General features: G+C 41.1%; 1 protein-coding gene and 1 long non-coding RNA gene across 5 annotated transcripts; one reads left to right on the top strand and one right to left on the bottom strand.

Moving 5' to 3' along the window:
• The first annotated feature begins 1,560 nt into the window (after positions 1–1,560).
• Positions 1,561–17,612, top strand: LOC139276729 (MKRN2 opposite strand protein-like). 4 transcript variants are annotated; one of them, XM_070894716.1, is made up of 4 exons: positions 1,561–1,604; positions 13,955–14,004; positions 14,959–15,121; positions 17,290–17,612. In XM_070894716.1, the coding sequence occupies exons 1-4, from the start codon at positions 1,600–1,602 to the stop codon at positions 17,516–17,518; spliced, it is 447 nt and encodes a 148-aa protein (XP_070750817.1). In that variant the 5' UTR covers positions 1,561–1,599; the 3' UTR covers positions 17,519–17,612. The 4 variants fall into 4 exon arrangements, 3 of the variants coding, with proteins under 3 accessions (XP_070750817.1, XP_070750815.1, XP_070750816.1); XM_070894714.1 differs by lacking the exon at positions 1,561–1,604 and adding an exon at positions 11,583–11,881 and having other exon boundaries at positions 14,959–15,137; positions 17,306–17,612; XM_070894715.1 differs by lacking the exons at positions 1,561–1,604; positions 13,955–14,004 and adding an exon at positions 11,583–11,881 and having other exon boundaries at positions 14,936–15,137; positions 17,306–17,612.
• Positions 6,231–18,274, bottom strand: LOC139276730 (uncharacterized). The gene is made up of 3 exons (XR_011595988.1): positions 18,234–18,274; positions 14,313–14,436; positions 6,231–6,264 (listed from the first exon to the last, which is right to left on the bottom strand). It is a non-coding gene; the product is annotated as an uncharacterized lncRNA (long non-coding RNA).
• Between the last annotated feature and the right edge of the window lie 242 nt (positions 18,275–18,516).

Below are 18,516 nucleotides of genomic sequence, written 5' to 3' on the forward strand. Positions count from 1 at the left end.
TAATGTAGGAAACTTATAATAGTCCTATGAAACGTTTTGGGACATTTTATGACGTTAAAGGCGCTATATAAATACAAGCTGTGTTGTTGTTGAAATGCGGCAGGCAATTTGCACACAGCAAGCTCCCACAAACAGCAATGTGATAATGACCAGATAATCTTTTTTTTTGTGATGTTGATTGAGGGATAACTCCCCTGCTGTTCTTCAAAATAGTGCCATGGGATCTTTTATGTTCACCTGAGAGGGCAAACGGGGCCTCGGTTTAACGTCTCACCCGAAAGACATCTACAGGGCCACTTGGACACTGGCTGTGCAGTTGGTCGCTCTGACTGCCTGCCTCTTGTCCATGCCCTGGTGGACGTGGAGCTGGATCATGACGTGTCCACCGGTATACATTTGAGGCCTCCCACGACCGGTGGCCACCACAGGGACTAGAGTGTATAGTGGACACGAGGTATAATATTATTTAGTCTTCTCCTCAGGCCAAAAGTGTTTTCACCCAGTGTTATCTTTATAATAAAAACAGAAGATGCTGGAAATACTCAGCAGGTCAGGCAGCATCTATGAAGAAAGAAACAAAGTTAAATTTTCAGGTCAATGCCATTCATCGGAACTGGAAAAAGTTAGAGATATATCCGGTTTTAAGCAAATACAGAGGTGGAGAAGAAAGAACAAAAGGGATAATCTGTGAAAGGGTGGAAGGCAAAAGTAAGTAAATGACAAAAGGGATGATGGTGCAAGGCAAAAAGGGGATGGTAATAGGACAAGTAAAGAAACAAAAGATGGGTCTAGAGGAGCTGAAAATGACAAAAGCAGAATCATTACCAGCAACTACTGTCTGAAAAAGTGGGACCCGTGGTTATGATAATCACCTTTAAGTATTGTTAAAAAAGGCATAACAGCGGGACAAGCTGGGGACCAGATTGAGCACTTTATCAGTTCAGGTAAAATAAAATTGTGCAAATGATAGAAATTGAAATAAAAACAAAATTCTGTTGAAAGGTCTATCCCTGAAACATCAACCCATCTGTTACGTTTGCAGGTGTTGCTAGATCAACTATTTATTTCCAACATTTTCTGTTTGTTTCAGTTTTTAATTGGGTACATCGGGCAATATGTAAAATGAAAACTGGATACCAAAAATCAGATTTTCAAAAAAATGGCCACTGTTTTCCTTTTTATTTTTGTGTTGTATGAGGCACAGATTGTTATTTTTTCAAAATTAATTATCAACAGAACAATGATCAGATCAATTTGTTTGTAGAAAAATGTGTCCTGTTTTTCTTTGTCAAAGGTGTGATATAAGAGGATGTTGGACTGCAATATAGGAAGTTATTTTAGATAACCTGAGTGTGCCACAGGTAGGTGCTATTGTGTAAGTTGTTCCATGTAGTGAAATCCTGTGAGAGTTTACAAGTACGTGAGATCTGGAGAATCAGGAAGGATGTTGAACTCTATGTAGCTTAGACTACGAATTAAGTGTGGTCTTAAGGTGCCAGAAAATTTTCTAATTTTATATTTCAGGAAATAAACGTAGTTGGAAATATTTCTCGAGCTCCAGCATTACTAGTCACTTCAAATAACCACAAAGTTAATTTTATGAGGTAAGATGGATCCTAACCATCCATACACTTGTGACAGTATTTGTTGTGTTAACTGTACATAGTTTTTGTTTATAGATTACGAGGGCTGCACTGTTAATATCTACGTTGTATGTCAGGCTCTCAATTTGGAATACCTGAGTAAAGAATTACAAATAATCTTTAGAATTCAATCCAAAACGTTAGACTGAACCGTGATCGATGTATCGTACGTAACTAATTAATATTTGCAATAGGATACATACGTATGACCGCCATATTAAATTAGGAACTACTGTTCATACAAAAGATAGATTGACAAACCCTATTACGTAATTTTTTTTATTACCCTTGTCGGCAGGGTGGTACTCACAGAATGGAAACATAATGAGAAATATTTTTCTCTTTTCTAGAGCTACAAGGAATGTCCTTTTAGAGAAGTAACATTCAACTTTCAGCAGTTATGCAGAGTTAAAGTGGCAGGAACAGCATTCTGCTTCTTGCAGGTGTTGACAGGAGGATCAGCGGCGTGTTCTAATTTTTTTTTTTCATTTACCCATGTAAACATTTACACAAGCTCCGTTATTCACTCCATGAAAGGAAGTGCATTTGAATCTCAAATGATCCAGTGAGTTTACCCTTTCTAAAGGAATATTCAAAATGGCCACAACAAACATGACAGAACACAATGGAAAGAGTGTAGCATGCAGTCTGTTTCACACATGAGAACAACTATAAGGCTCTCATGAGCTCTGAAGTTTCCTCACTTGTGAAATAAGTGGGCATTCCTTCCACAAGTCCCCATCCTGTAGATTTTGTACAGTGGCTTATTTTGAGCATACAGATTTTTTTTTCTTTCACCAATTTTCTCCCCTCTCTACTCCTGGGCTGCAGTTCCATTGGCACCAAATGGCCTTTGGCACCTCATCCAAGTTGTTCATGTACAAGCCTTGTCAGTGATCGTTAGCAGGCTATCAACCACGGGGGGCATCATAGTCGAGCCTGATCCTGTCCTCATCCGATATGCACTCAGCGTAGACCTGTAATTAAACATGGCACCTTCCTGGTCTGTGAGGCTCAGCTATTCACTGAATCAGTTCATTATCAGCTACAACATTACACCCACTGTACAAACTATATCATTACACCCACTGTACAAACTACATCATTACACCCACTGTACAAACTACATCATTACACCCATTGTACAAACTACATCATTACACCCACTGTACAAACTACATCATTATACCCATTGTACAAACTACATCATTACACCCACTGTACAAACTACATCATTACACCCACTGTCTAATCGTACACAATACAGAAACAAACCACATAATGTCCAGGATCTAGTATAAATTGCAAGCTTTGGATTGGAAGAATTAAGTCAGTAAAAAGATAACAGTCAACGAGGACAGCGTAAGTTCTCCTTTCCCTTAATGAGAGAATTACTGCAAAAGCCCATTTTGTGTCTACTCAATGGAATGAATATTTAAATATGTGATTAGTAAGTTTGTTGGATATCTGCATGTTCCTAACATGTTTTTATGTATAAAGAAGCATTACCCAACATGGTACCTAAATATATTTCCAGGTATTCACACAACGAACAAAGTATATGTCATTAAAATGCCTTGCTTCCTATTAGTACTGGAGATTCTACATCGTAGGATGTATACTCTTAAATCATGACACTTATTAACACAATCTTCTCCACTGAAATACTCTCATTACACAGTCATTCAAAGCAACAGGAATGTACAAATCATAGCAAGAGAATACAGTATATCATAGGAAACATTATTTTTAGTACTACTATATTTACATACATAGAAACATAGAAAATAGGTGCAGGAGCAGGCCATTCAGCCCTTCTAGCCTGTACCGCCATTCAATGAGTTCATGGCTGAACATGAAACTTCAGTACCCCCTTCCTGCTTTCACGCCATACCCCTTGATCCCCCGAGTGGTAAGGACTTCATCTAACTCCCTTTTGAATATATTTAGTGAATTGGCCTCAACTACTTTCTGTGGTAGAGAATTCCACAGGTTTACCACTCTCTGGGTGAAGAAGTTTCTCCTCATCTCGGTCCTAAATGGCTTACCCCTTATCCTTAGACTGTGACCCCTGGTTCTGGACTTCCCCAACATTGGGAACATTCTTCCTGCATCCAACCTGTCCAAACCCGTCAGAATTTTAAACGTTTCTATAAGGTCCCCTCTCACTCTTCTGAACTCCAGTGAATACAAGCCCAGTTGATCCAGTCTTTCTTGATAGGTCAGTCCCACCATCCTGGGAATCAGTCTGGAGAATCTTCGCTGCACTCCCTCAATAGCAAGAATGTCCTTCCTCAAGTTAGGAGACTAAAACTGTACACAATACTCCAGGTGTGGCCTCACCAAGGCCCTGTACAACTGTAGCAACACCTCCCTGCCCCTGTACTCAAATCCCCTCGCTATGAAGGCCAACATGCCATTTGCTTTCTTAACCGCCTGCTGTACCTGCATGCCAACCTTCAATGACTGATGTACCATGACACCCAGGTCTCGTTGCACCTTCCCTTTTCCTAATCTGTCACCATTCAGATAATAGTCTGTCTCATTTCCACTTTTGCAATATCAGCCGTCTCCGGCCTTACCTCAAAATATCTGCTGCTGAAACCCTCATCCATGCCTTTATCACCCCTAAACTTAATTATTCCAATACACTCCTGGCCAGCCTCCCTAGTTCGACCCTCCATAAACTTGAGGTCTTCCAAAACTCAGCTGCCCGTGTGCTAACTCGCACCAAGTCCCGCTCACCCATCTCCCCTGTGCTCGCTGACCGACATTGGCTCCCAGTTACGCAACGCCTCAATTTAAAAATTCTCATCCTTGTTTTCAAATCCCACCATGGCTTTGCCTCTCCCTATCTTCTCTAACCGAATTTTCAGAAGGCATTCGATAAGGTGCCACACAAAAGGTTATTGAACAAAATTAGGGCTCAAGGTATTGGGGGTAATATACTAGCATGGATTGAGGACTGGTTAACGGACAGAAAACAGAGAGTAGGAATAAACGGGTCATTTTCGGATTGGCAGGCTGTAACTAGTGGGGTGCCGCAAGGATCAGTGCTTGGGCCCCAGCTATTCACAATATCAATGATTTGGATGAAAGGACCAAATGTAATATATCCAAGTTTGCTGATGATACAAAGCTAGGTGGAAATGTAAGTCGTGAGGAGGATGCAAAGAGGCTTCAAGTGGATATAGGCAGGCTAAGTGAATGGACAAGAACATAGCAAATGGAATATAATGTGGAGAAATGTGAAGTTATCCACTTTGGTAGGGAAAATAGAAAAGCAGAGAATTTTAAAAATGGTGTGAGATTGGAAAATGTTGGTGTACAGCAGGACTTGGGTGTCCTTGTACACGAAGCATTGAAAGCTAACATGCAGGTACAACAAGCAATTAAGAAAGCAAATGGTATGTTAGTCTTTATTGCAAGAGGATTTGAGTATAATAGTAAAGACGTCTTACTGCAATTATATAGGGCCCTGGTGAGACCGCACCTGGAGTATTGTGTACAGTTTGGGTCTCTTTACCTAAGGAAGGATATACTTGCCATTGAGGGAGTGCAACAAAGGTTCACCAGACTCCTGGGATGGGGTGTGGAGTTGAGGTAGATCAGCCATGATCTCATTGAATGGTGAAGCAGGCTTGAGGGGCTTACTCCTATTCCTAATTCTTATGTTCTTATGTTCTATAATCCCCCAGACCTCTGCCCATTCTGACCTTTTGAATATCCCTGATTTTAAATGCTCCACCATTGGCTGTCGTAGCTCTGGAATTCCCTCTTAAATCTCTATGCCTTTGCACTTCTCTTTACTTTTTTGAGATGCTCCTTAAAACCTACTTCTTCAACCAAGCTTTTAGATATCTGCCTTAACATCCTATATGACTTGGTGTAATTTTTTTAAATCATCATCATCATAGACAGTTCCTTGAAATCGAGGAAGACTTGCTTCCACTCTTAAAGTGATTCTCAGGTGACTGTACAGTCTAATGCAGGAATTAGAGTCTCTGTCACAGGTGGGGCAGACAGTGGTTGAAGGAAAGGGTGGGTGGGGAACCTGGTTTGCCGCACGCTCCTTCCGCTGTCTGCGCTTGATTTCGGCATGCTCTCGGCGACAAGACTCGAGGTGCTCAGCACCCTCCCAGATGCTCTTCCTCCATTTTGGGCGGTGTTGGGCCAGGGACTCCCAGGTGTCGGTGGGGATGTTGCACTTTATCAAGGAGGCTTTGAGGCTGTCCTTGAAATGTTTCCTCTGCCCCCCTGGGGCTTGATTGCCGTGTAGGAATTCCAAGTAGAGCGCTCGTTTTGAGAGTCTTGTGTTGGGCATGCAGACGATGTGGCCCGCCCCTCGGAGCTGGTCGAGCATGGGGAGTACTTTAATGCTGGGGATGTTGGCCTGAGCGAGAACACTGACGTTGGTGCATCTGTCCTCCCAGTGGATTTGCAGGATCCTGCGGAGGCAGCGTTGGTGGTATTTCTCCAGCGTTTTGACATCAAAATCCATGGCGCAGCTTTAGACAACATGGACCATTTTCCATACCTCGGGAGCCTACTATCAGCAAGGGCAGACATCGATGATGAAGTCCAACACAGCCTCCAGTGTGCCAGCGCAGCCTTCGGTCACCTGAGGAAGAGAGTGTTGAAGACCAGAACCTCAAATCTGGCACCAAGCTTATGGTCTACAGGGCAGTAGTGATACCTTCTATATGGCTCAGAGACATGGATCATGTACAGTAGACATCTTAAAGCGCCGACACCCCCGACCTAGGAGGGAACACCGGAGGAGCAGCGGGGATAAAACTGCGAGCAGCCAGCCCCTGCAGGGAGCAGCGCGAGCAGGAAAGACAGGGCGACAAAGGAGAACAGAGCAACTACTTCGGCATCAAGGAAAGCAGGGAAGTGATTGGTTGGTGAGTTTTTTTCTCTCTTTTCTTGCTTTAAATTCGGAGCCGGGATTAATAACTAAAAACAAAATCTAATTAATTAAATAATTAGAGATGTCAGGACAGGTGATGTGTTTCTGCTGTTGCATGTGGGAGCTGGTTGACCCCATTGAGGTCCATCACGACCGCATCTGCAGCAAGTGTCTGCAGCTCGAGGAACTTCGGCTCTGTGTTGATGAGCTGGAATCCGAGCTGCAGACACTGCGACACATCAGAGAGGGGGAGAGTTACCTGGATGCCACGATCCAGGAGCTAGTCACACAAATTAGATTAGTTCATTCAAATTTTATCTGTGGTCAAGAACAGGAGGGTGTGACTACGAGTGAGGAAGATATGGGGACTCAGCATGGAGTGATGGAGGAGCCTCAGCCCTTGCTCTTGTCCAACAGGTTTGAGGCGCTTACTCCCTGTGTGGACGAGAGCAGGGACTGCAGGGAGGATGAGCAAACTGACCACAGCACCGTGGTACAAGGGGCCTTTCAAGTCAGGGGAGTAAAGAGAAACGTTGTCACCGTAGGGGACAGTATCATTAGAGGGATAGATAAGGTTCTCTGCAGCTGAGAGCAAGAGTCCCAAAGGCTGTATTGCCTGCCCAGTGCCAGGATTAAGGACATCTCCTCAGGGCTGGAGAGGAACTTGGAATGGGAGGGGGAAGATCCAGATGTTGTGGTCCATGTGGGTACTAACGGCATAGATAGAACAAAGAAAGAGGTTCTGCTGAGAGATTATGAGCAGCTAGGGGCCAAATTAAAAAGCAGAACCACAAAGGTAATAATCTCTGGATTACTACCTGAGCCATGAGCAAATTTGCATAGGGTAAATAAGATCAGAGAGTTGAACACGTGGCTCAAAGACTGGTGTGGGAGAAATGGGTTTTGGTTGGTGGGACACTGGCACCAGTACTGGGGTAAGAGGGAGCTGTTCCGTTTGGACAGGCTCCACTTAGACCGTGCTGGGACTAGGGTCCTGGCGAATCAAATAACTAGGGCTTTAAACTAATTAGTGGGGAGGAGGATTCAGGTGAGCGAAAATTTAAAAAGTTGAAGAATAAGGAGAAGGCAATAGAGCAGGGTAGCACTGGGGGAAATGAAAACCAGAGCGTGACAGGAAGGGACAGAATGTATAAACATAAAGGTGAATCTGAAAGTGGGGTCAAAGCAGGAAAAAATGATAAAAAAACAAATTTAAAAGCTCTTTATCTGAATGCAAGTAGCATTTGTAACAAAATAGATGAGTTGATGGCACAAATAGATACAAATGGGTATGATCTGATAGCCATTACAAAGATATGGTTGCAAGGTGACCAGGTCTGGGAACTAAATATTCAGGGGTATTTGACAATTCGGAAGGACAGACAGAAAGGAAAAGGAGGTGGGGTAGCACTGTTAATAAAGGATGAGATCAGTGCGTTAGTGAGAAACGATATTGGCTCAGAAGATCAAGATGTTGAATCAGTTTGGGAGGAGATAAGGAATAATAAGGGGACAAAGTCACTGGTGGGCATAGTCTATAGGCCCCCTAACAGTAGCTACACTGTTGGACAGAGTATAAATCAAGAAATAGTGAAGGCTTGTAATAAAGGAACGGCAATAATCATGGGCGATTTTAACTTTCATATTGATTGGACAAGGCAAATTGGCCAGGGAAGCCTTGAGGAAGAGTTCATAAAGTGTATCTGGGATAGTTTCCTTGATAGTGGAACCAACCAGGGAGCAGGCTATCTTAGATCTGGTACTGTGTAATGAGACAGGATTAATAAATGATCTCGTAGTAACAGAACCTCTAGGAATGAGTGATCGTAACATGGTTGAATTTCAAATTCAGTTGGAAGGTGAGAAGGTTGGTTCTCAAACCAGGATCCTAAGCTTAAATAAAAGAGACTACAACGGTATGAGGACAGAGTTGGCTAAAGTGGACTGGGAAAATAGATTAAAGTATGGGACGGTTGATGAGCAGTGGCAGACATTTAAGGAGATATTTCATAACTTGCAACAAAAATATATCCCAATGAAAAGGAAAGACTGTAAGAGAAGGGATAATCATCTGTGGCTAACTAACAAAATAAGGGATGGTATCAAATTGAAAACAAGGGCATACAATGTGACCAAAACTAGTGGGAGGCCAGAGGATTGGGAAACTTTCAAAAGCCAGCAAAGAATGACCAAAAAAATGATAGAGCGCGAAGACAGATTATGAAAGTAAACTAGCATGAAATATAAAAACAGATAGTAAGAGTTTCTACAGGTACATAAAAAGGAAAAGAGTGGTTAAAGTAAATATTGGACCCCTAGAGGATGAGACTGGGGAATTAATAATGGAGAACAGGGAAATGGCAGAGATGTTGAACAAATATTTTGTATCGATCTTCACGGTAGAAGACACTAAAAAATCCCAATAATCAAGGGGCTATAGGGAGGGAGGAACTTAATACAATCACTATCACAAATGAAGTAGTACTCGGTAAAATAATGGGACTAAAGGTGGATAAGTCCCCTAGACCTGATGGCTTACATCCCAGGGTCTTAAAAGAAGTGACTGCAGAGATAGTAGATGCATTGGTTGTAATCTATCAAAATTCTCTGGATTCTGGGGCGGTCCCAGCGGATTGGAAAAATATAATGCCCCTATTTAAAAAAAGAGGCAGACAAAAAGCAGGAAACTATAGACCAGTTAGCCTAATATCTGTCGTTGGGAAAATGCTGGAGTCCATTATTAAGGAAGCAGTAGCGGGATAATTGGAAAAGCATAATTCAATCAAGCAGAGTCAGCGTGGTTTTATAAAAGGGAAATCATGTTTGACAAATTTGCTGGAGTTCTTTGAGAATGTAATGAGCAAGGTGGATAAGGGGGAACCAGCGGATGTGGTGTATTTGGATTTCCAGATGGCATTCGCTAAGGTGCCACATAAAAGGTTACTGTACGATAAAATTTCACGGGGTTGGGGGTAATATATTAGCATGGATAGAGGATTGGCTAACTAATAGAAAACAGAGAGTCGGGATAAATGGGTAATTTTCCGGTTGGCAAACAGTGACTAGTGGGGTGCTGCAGGGATCGGTGCTGGGTCCTCAACTATTTATAATCTATATTAGTGACTTGGATGAAGGGACTGAATGTAATGTAGCCAAGTTTTCTGATGATACAAAGATGGGTGGGAAAGCAAATTGTGAGGAGGACACAACAAATCTGCAAAGGGATATAGACAGGCTAAGTGAGTGGGCAAAAATTTGGCCGATGGAGTATAATGTGGAAAACTGTGAGGTTATCCACTTTGGCAGAAAAAATAGAAAAGCAAATTATAATTTAAATGGAGAAAAATTGCAAAGTGCTGCAGTACAGAGGGACCTGGGGGTCCTTGTGAATGAAACACAAAAGGTTAGTATGCAGGTACAGCAAGTAATCAGGAAGGCAAATTGAATGTTGGCCTTTATTGCAAAGGGGATGGAGTATAAAAGCAGAGAAGTCCTGCTACAACTGTACAGGGTATTGGTGAGGCCACACCTGGAGTACTACATACAGTTTTGGTCTCCGTATTTAAGGAAGGATATACTTGCATTGGAGGCTGTTCAGAGAAGGTTCATTAGGTTGATTCTGGAGATGAGGGGATTGACTTATGAAGATAGGTTGAGTAAGTTGGGCCTATACACATTGGAGTTCAGAAGAATGAGAGGTGATCTTATCAAAACATATGATAATGAGGGGGGCTCAACAAGGTGGATGCAAAGAGGATATTTCCACTCATAGGGGAAACTAAAACTAGGGGGCATAGTCTCAGAACAAAGAGTCGCCCATTTAAAACTGAGGTGAGGAGGAATTTCTTCTCTCAGAGGGTTGTAAATCTTGGAATTCTCTGCCCCAGAGAGCTGTGGATGCTGGGTCGTTGAATATATTTAAGGCGGAGATAGATGTTTGAGCGATAAGGGAATGAAGGGTTATGGGGAGCGAGCAGGGAAGTGGAGCCGAGTCTATAATCAGATCAGCCATGATTATATTAAAAGGCTGGGCAGGCTCGAGGGACCAATTGGCCTACTCCTGCTCCTATTTGTTATGTTCTTATGTTGATAAGTACCACCAACACTGCCTCCGCAAGATCTTTTAAAAAAAATAACACGCCTGCAAAATGCCTTTGGATGTTTAATTACGTTAAAGGCACGATATAAATATAAGTTGTTGTTGATATGGCTGACGTGTGATGCAAGTCTTTGGTTTGTCTTTTTCTCAATTACAATACACTAGTTCTAGTTTGAATGAGAATTATACTTTAAAGTGATCACAATACTTGGGTCAATATTCACTTGTCATGAAGAACTCTGGTTTATACTGGCTATCGATTCCCTCGCTTAAGTTCCTAGAAATAATTTCAGGATATCTTTATCCCAGAGGGCCTGGCCAGTTGGACAATGTGATCAGGGTTAAAATTGTACAATTGTGTTGCCAATCATGTCTGCACCTAGAATTGGTTTGCCTGTGAGTCCAAAAGGTTGAAAAAACGTAATGCTGCCGCAGATGTGGCATGAATTTACTAGCGTTGGTGGTTGACATGGCTGACTGTTAGGCAGCATAAGGCCTTAACAATGAAATTACCCTAGCCTGCTTTTTGTATATGCTTTTTATAGGAAAAATCTCATTCCCACTTAGCAAGATAGAATTGGTTTGTGTCTGCCTCAACCTATTTCCTACACGAAAAGCTAGCGCCAACACATAAGTTGGAAAATATAACAGGAAATACACAGCAGCTCCAAGCGTCTGAAAAAAGATAGCTTCATATTTCAGCCGGAGAATCTGTCTCAGCAGCTTTCTTTTCGTTTTATCTCGACAGATCTGCGCTCGATCCAATAAGTGGACAGGGAACAACTCATTTTGATCCAAGCCGGGCTCCTCCCCCAACGTGCTGATTGGACCAGCCACCAAATACCATCCCAAATGGAACGATCATTGTTCACTGTGCAAGTTCTCATTGACTCTTGCTTCTGTCAATTACAGAGTTACTGACTGGGAAATTGAAAGGAATTGGTATTTAAAGTGACTGCAGGCTTGCAACAAATTACCTTCCTAGTTTAGAGACTTCTTTCACCTCACTTTGCGAAAGGAAGAAATGGAGAACCGCGTTATAATGTTTCATCACTGTGAGAAAGATATTTATTGCTTTAATGTACCAGAGCAATGTCCGATCTGCGGTCAAAGTCTCACAGGACGAAGACTGGAAGATGCCCCAGTCAGTATTCCCAACTCTTTTGTCGATGGACATCGTGAAAAGTGCTCATTCCTGATCAAACCTACTAAAGGATCATTCCTGAGGTAAAGAGCCTGTCGCTAGTCAAACGGAGATATTAGCCAGCAGTAATTTACAGCACCAAAATAAATCCCAAATCTACTGCTACCCACTAAGAGCTGGTTCGGGTTCGGTGGTACCGTTTGAAACCGAAAAGAAACATAGCAACATCTAATTTTATATTTTAAAATTGTTAAGCCACATTTTCTACAATTATCCGCAACGAATGCTACTTTATTCTTTCATACGGAAAACAGGTTGAGAAATGTGCACTGTACAATATTAGCTGTTGGACTGAGGTTGGGTCTGCCGTCTTGCCCCATCCAGTTTAGTTTGATAATCTGTTTAATATTTTTACGTGTTTTCTTTGCTGCCTGATCAGAGGACACGGTTTCTGCATACTCAGACATAGGATAAAAGATTTATACCATTTAAAACGAAGAAGTAAAAGTTTGAGACTTTCAAGTATTGTTCCCAGAAAGCAAAAAGTAGAACCAAAAACAATGCATACTCTGTTGAGAACAGCTTAGTGCTTTTTAGAAAGCAAAAACTGCAAATGTGTCATTAATATGTGTGGTGTCCATGTAGTATGTTCAATGGTATTACAGCCAGTTACAAATATGAGACTGATGTGTCACAATTTGGACCCAGTGAGCACTAAAACTAGCAGGAATTGTCCTAGAATGCTAATGCCAAATCAAATTCCCCATATTCTACATGTTCCAACACCGGTTCACCAAGTGATGGTTAAACTTCTTGAGAGAGCTTTTGATAAAACACATCAGAAGAAGGTTCTAAAATGTTCTGTATCAGTAGGAGAAGCAAAGGATTCTTGGAAAATACCAAAGACCCCATTGAAAATAGCCAACACGTTGTTCCCTGACTGGTTATTTGGTTACATGTCAGAAAACCCCATTGTTCACTGGTTATTTGTCTCAGTGGGCAGCACTCTGCCTCAGTCAGATAGTTGTGGGTTCAAGTCCACTTCCAGAGACTTAAGCACAAAAATCTCGGCTGCCTCAGGGAGTGCCGGACTGTTGGTAGTGTTGTCTTTTGGATGAGGCATTAAACTGAGGTCTCGTCTGCCCTCTCCGGTGGATGTTAAAGATCCCACAGCACTCTGCAAAGAAGAGCAGGGGAGTTCTCCCGGTGTCCTGTCCCACATTTATCCCTCAACCAACACTTAAAAAAAATATAGCTGATCTGGCCATTTATTTCATTGCTGTTTGTGGGACCTTGTTGCGTGCCAATTGGCTACCGCGTTTCCTGCATTACTTTATTGGTTGTAAAGCGCTTTGGGATGTCCTGGGGTCATGAAATGCACTATATAAATGCAAGTCTTTATTCTTTTCTTTGTCACTTAAGTGTTACATAAAGCTTTGAATTAGTAATTGGCACCGTAGACCAGTGTCCACAGTTCATTAAACACAATGCTTCTTTCACCACTTGTAAGTTTCACAGGTCTTGGGTGGGTTTTTTCAATATTTTGTGCCAGTAGGTGGCATGAAAATTTACACAAATAGACGATTTCACTCCTATGAGAAACGTTTCTCACATTTTTGTTATGGAATTCTTATTCAAATACAGTAACAGTCATAGGGTTGAAAATAAAATAGAACTTTGGTAATAAAAGGGCATTATAATACGCAATGAATTTATTGTTTAATTATTTATAATGGCCTTCCTTCCTTGTTTTCCTTATTTCAATTAATGCATTGTTTTTTGTTCTTTATCTTCCAATTTTCTAACATACTGAATTGTGAGAATTTCTCTCCAACTTTCTTTTCATTTATTTACTTCTCTCGTGCTTTCCTTATCTTTTGCATCTTTTCATATTATTTAAACAAAATATAAGTTGGAAATAAATTAATCATTAATTATTTACTATGACTCTTTCTTTCTTTCTTTCTTTCTTTCTTTTCTTTTCTTTTCTTTTCTTTTCTTTTCTTTCTTTCTTTTCTTTCTTTGGCTCCCCTAATTATTTCCTCTTTGTATTTCTTGCCAGTGGGTATTTTGTTATCCAGTTAATGTTGTAGTGTAAGAAATAAAGTGTTCTGAACGATGGTATTTTAACACATATTTATACTTTTTCCCCCTAGAGAATATGATGGGAGATCTGATCTTCATGTTGGAATCTCAAATACCAGCGGTGAGTTTAAAATAAAATCACATTTCATCTTAGTAAAGAAACAACCGTAATGTAAGCACAAAATGCTACACTCCAAAAATCTTACAGAAAACATATCGTGTACAAGATTACAAAGTTTTAAGTATAGTTAGGACCAAAAAAAATTGTAGCTTTTTCCGATTTCTCTTTTTTTCCCTTTGATTTATTTATTTATTTATTTATTTATTTATAGGATAATTGGGAGTGTGCGATGAAACTAGTAATAATTATGAGATTAATAATTGTTAGCTTGCCCTCATTACTACCCTACTAAAACCCCCTTCACTCACCCTCTCCAACCCCATACTCTTCTTCTCAGCCAGAAGAACACAACCTATGGCATCAACACTGCACTAGCAGTGACCAGGTGAGGTGCTTGAGCAGTGCAGCAAGGGAGCATTTTCCACAATGGACCTGCCAGAGACAACAACAACAATTAGTATTTATATAGAGCCTTTTAACGTAGTAAAATGTCCCAAGGCGCTTCACAAGCGTGTTATAAGACAAAACATAGTTTTTTGACACTGAGTCACATAATAAGAAATTATGGCAGATTTTGGTCAAAGAGCTAGGTTTTAAGAAGCATCTTAAAGTAGAGAGGTAGAGAGGTAGAGAGGTAGAGAGGTAGAGAGGTAGAGAGGTAGAGAGGTAGAGAGGTAGAGAGGTAGAGAGGTAGAGAGGTAGAGAGGTAGAGAGGTAGAGAGGTAGAGCCCAGGCAGCTGAAGGAACGGCCACTGATGGTTGAGCAATTATAATCAGGGATGTTCAAAAGGACAGAATTTGACCAGTAATATGAAACCATTCCTTTAGGAGTAATCTATCCAACTCCGAGTTCTAACTAAAATTCAGACTTAATTGTCCCAGATTTAATATATTATACATTTACATATGCTGCATGCAGTCACCCTTTTAGTTCACACTATTCTTTTTTTGCAGGAGTTGTGCACAATTACATTGAAACTGGTGTCCAAAGAGATGATTGTGGTTGGGAGGAATGTGTTTGTGTTTCACTGGTACAGCCAGACATGTACAGTTTAATTAACCAGTGGGATCTTTATTTGGAGCAGTTCTCCACAGCTGATATATGGCTACCAAACAGGTATGAATCATCGCACGTCACAGCACAGGTCATTTGGCCCATCAAAGTTATGTTGATGTTTTCGCCATATGAAACCATGGTTTAATCCCAATCTCTGGCTCACTCCCCATATCTTTTTAATATTTTTGGAACATCTATCTAATTTCCTTTTAAAAATAACTTCTAGGTTCTGCTTCAACAGTTTAAGAACATAAGAAATAGGAGCAGAAGTAGGCCATTTGGCCCCTTGAGCCTGCTCTGCCATTCAATAAAATCATGGCTGATCTCTTGGTGGCAGAGAATTGCACATTTTAACTATCCTCTATGACAATTCATTAGTAGGTTTAAAACAGATGATACAGCGTCATGCTGATCACCACTACTAAACTCTATCACACAATTGACCTGGATTATTCACATTACACAGACTACAGAACCAAAGCCATTGCACATAATGTTGCATACCCAGAGGGGCACTAAGTACCTGCCGCCCGAGTGCTGCGCTGTCAGTGCTGCCGTGAACTGACAGTTTGTGCTGCGCTCGCTAGCACCGCTCACTCAGTGACGTCACCGAGTGTGCAACACCCCTGTAGTGCCATGTTTGCAAAATTCAGTCTTTCGCCTGCTGTAGTGCCTGGCGCTGAGACCGGCAGGGGAAAGCAGTTCGTCCAGCCACGATCCCAGGGCAATATTGTCTGGAGCGCAAGCTAAGTGCTGAAAAGTCACTTTTGTTCAACATTATTTATTTGTTGCAGTAGTGGGGAAGTGTGGGTGAGGTTTATTGAATTTTTCAACCCTTTTTTTCAAATTGAGTCAGCCCCATGCACTATCGCTCCGTTAGCCTCCGAGGAGGAGTGTGGAACGCTTCCCTTTGTGCTCCATTCTCCTCTTGGGGTGATACAACTGAATATCGCACTTTGAGGCAGTGGGCAGCACCCCAGCACTGTCACCACCACAAAGTGGGCGATAACAAATTTCTAGCCCTTTATTCTGTAAATGATTATCCTCCAATGTTTTTTTTAAATTAGCAAAAGTGAATATCTTAGTAAAATCTTCGGAGGTATCAGGTTTTCCCTTTATGTCCTCCACACCCTGTTGCATCCCATTTATACTAGTGGATAAGTGCATTGAATTGTGTAAGTGCTGAGTTATAATGAAGTGGGAAGTTCCAGGTTCAGTCCCTGGTCTGTGATCTGTTAGCTGCTTTAATCTAGGGTGGCAGTACGGGCTCCTGACACCCCTTGCTGGAAAGTGAGCATATGTGGATGCTGGGCGAAGTCAGGCTGGGCTTGGCTGTGATGCCCTTCATGATTGTCTAAGCTCACACATGAAGAACTACCACTTGGACTTAGCGGCACTCCTGAAACTCAACACCAGCTTGAGGCAACCGCTTCATGAGAACAGATTGAGGGGGAAAAAAACAAATAAATCATTCTGGAGCATCATTACTGCAGAATCGTCATTCGTGTTACACAGCTGACCAAAAATAAATAGCTGCATACTTATATTTTTTTTTGCAAAAAAAACCCAAATGTCTGGTTGCCACTACACACTAACATAATAAAGCAGCATACTGGAGCAAATTCCAATCCTTATAAGGGCAGTTTCTTTTCATTATGCCCCCACATAATGTTGCATACAGATAACACAGCATGTAGGATACAATATATACTTGTGAGAGACTTGTATAAAAAAAATACACCTCCTCCAGCTCTATCTGACCATCATTATCTTACAAGTCTCACATGATACTCAGCAATGGTATATAATGTTTCCTTCCGAGATGTCTGCGCTTCTCTAATACTGCCCTCTTGAGCATCCCTGATTATAAATCGCTCAACTATTTGTGGCTATGCTGTCTGTTGCCTAGGCCCTAAGCTCTGGAATTCCCTGCCTAAACCTCTCTGCCTCTCTTTTCTCCTTCAAGACACTCCTTAAAACCTACCTCTTTGACCAAGCTTTTGGTCATCTGCAATAATTTCTCCTTATATGGATCGGTGTCAAATTTTTTGTCTCATAATACTCTTGTGAAGTGCCTTGGGATGTTTCACTATGTTAAAGGCGCTATATAAATACAAGTTGTTACCTATTCCATCTATACCCAGCTGTTCAAAGCTACTTTTTAATAACCGTGGCAATCACAATAAAGTAGTCAATTTTCTAAATATGATTGCTATTGTTTATTATAGGTATAATGAACATGAGCACAACTGCTATTCCTATGCACTGACCTTCATCAACCGTGTGCTGGTAGCACAAAGTAAAAGGCAGCTGAGCAGGACTGAATTTACCGAGAGGTTTGTGGTTCCACAGACAAAGAGAGCCTCCAGATATATCACGCTCTACCGGGAGTTATGCAGAAGCTACTTTTATATTGCGGATGGCATTCAAGCTGAAGAAATCAGCAGCCAGTTTTAAAAAAACTTGTAGATTTAATTATATTAGTGTTAAACAGCTATCACCTACATTTCTGTAATTTAAATAAATATTACTATTGAGCCAAAGAAGAAACTTGTGTGGAAAAAGATGAATAAAGCTACCATCAGATTAATAGCATTATATTTCCTATTTATGTCCATTGGTTATAAAGTGCACTTTAATCTGTGACTGTTTTATTCTAAATTAACTATCTCTAATTCTTGTGTCTTTCTAAACCAAACAAAACTATGATTTAAGTACATTAATATTTAAATCAATACAATATCCACTGTAGTTTCCAATTGAATTAAAACTTAATAATTACATTATATTTTCTTTTACAAGGATCACATAATTCTGCTTTATCAACTGCCCAGAGATTGGGTTCTCCATTCATTATTGTCCTCAAGTTCCCACTTTTCCATACTTTGAAAATACTGGTCAATGACAATAGGGTATATTCACCAATCTAGAGAGCTGGCCTTGAAGGGAGTGAGAATTGGAGAATTATGTGGTAGTCTGTGTTGAGGTAGCTAGTCTCAGCAACGTGCTCACCCTGGGCTTGCATAGGGGGGAAAAGCAGTAAGGCTTCCTGCTCCTGATTGCTGTGTAGTGATCTCTGCTGGAAAGTGAATATATGTGGACCCAAGGTGATAGCAGGATCATGTTGGTTGTGCTATCCCCGCAATTTAATATCCTGCTGACACTCACTTACCTAGACTCGTACATGAAGAAATTGGTGCGCGGGAAATTATCTATTATAAAGAAAGAAAATGCAGCAAATACTCAGCAGGTCAGGCAGTGTCTGTGAAGAGAGAAACCGAGTTAATGTTTTGGGTTGATGACCTTTCATCAGAATATTTACTCTATATTTAAAAAGAAAAGACAAACCTAGCCAATCTTCAAGTCTATGACCTTTTGATCTGATGAAAGGTCACCAACCTGAAACATTAACTCTGTTTCTCTCTCCACAGATGCTGCCTGACCTGCTGAGTATT

Source organism: Pristiophorus japonicus, chromosome 12 (assembly GCF_044704955.1).
Source record: "Pristiophorus japonicus isolate sPriJap1 chromosome 12, sPriJap1.hap1, whole genome shotgun sequence".
Classification (NCBI taxonomy): Eukaryota; Metazoa; Chordata; class Chondrichthyes; family Pristiophoridae; genus Pristiophorus; species Pristiophorus japonicus.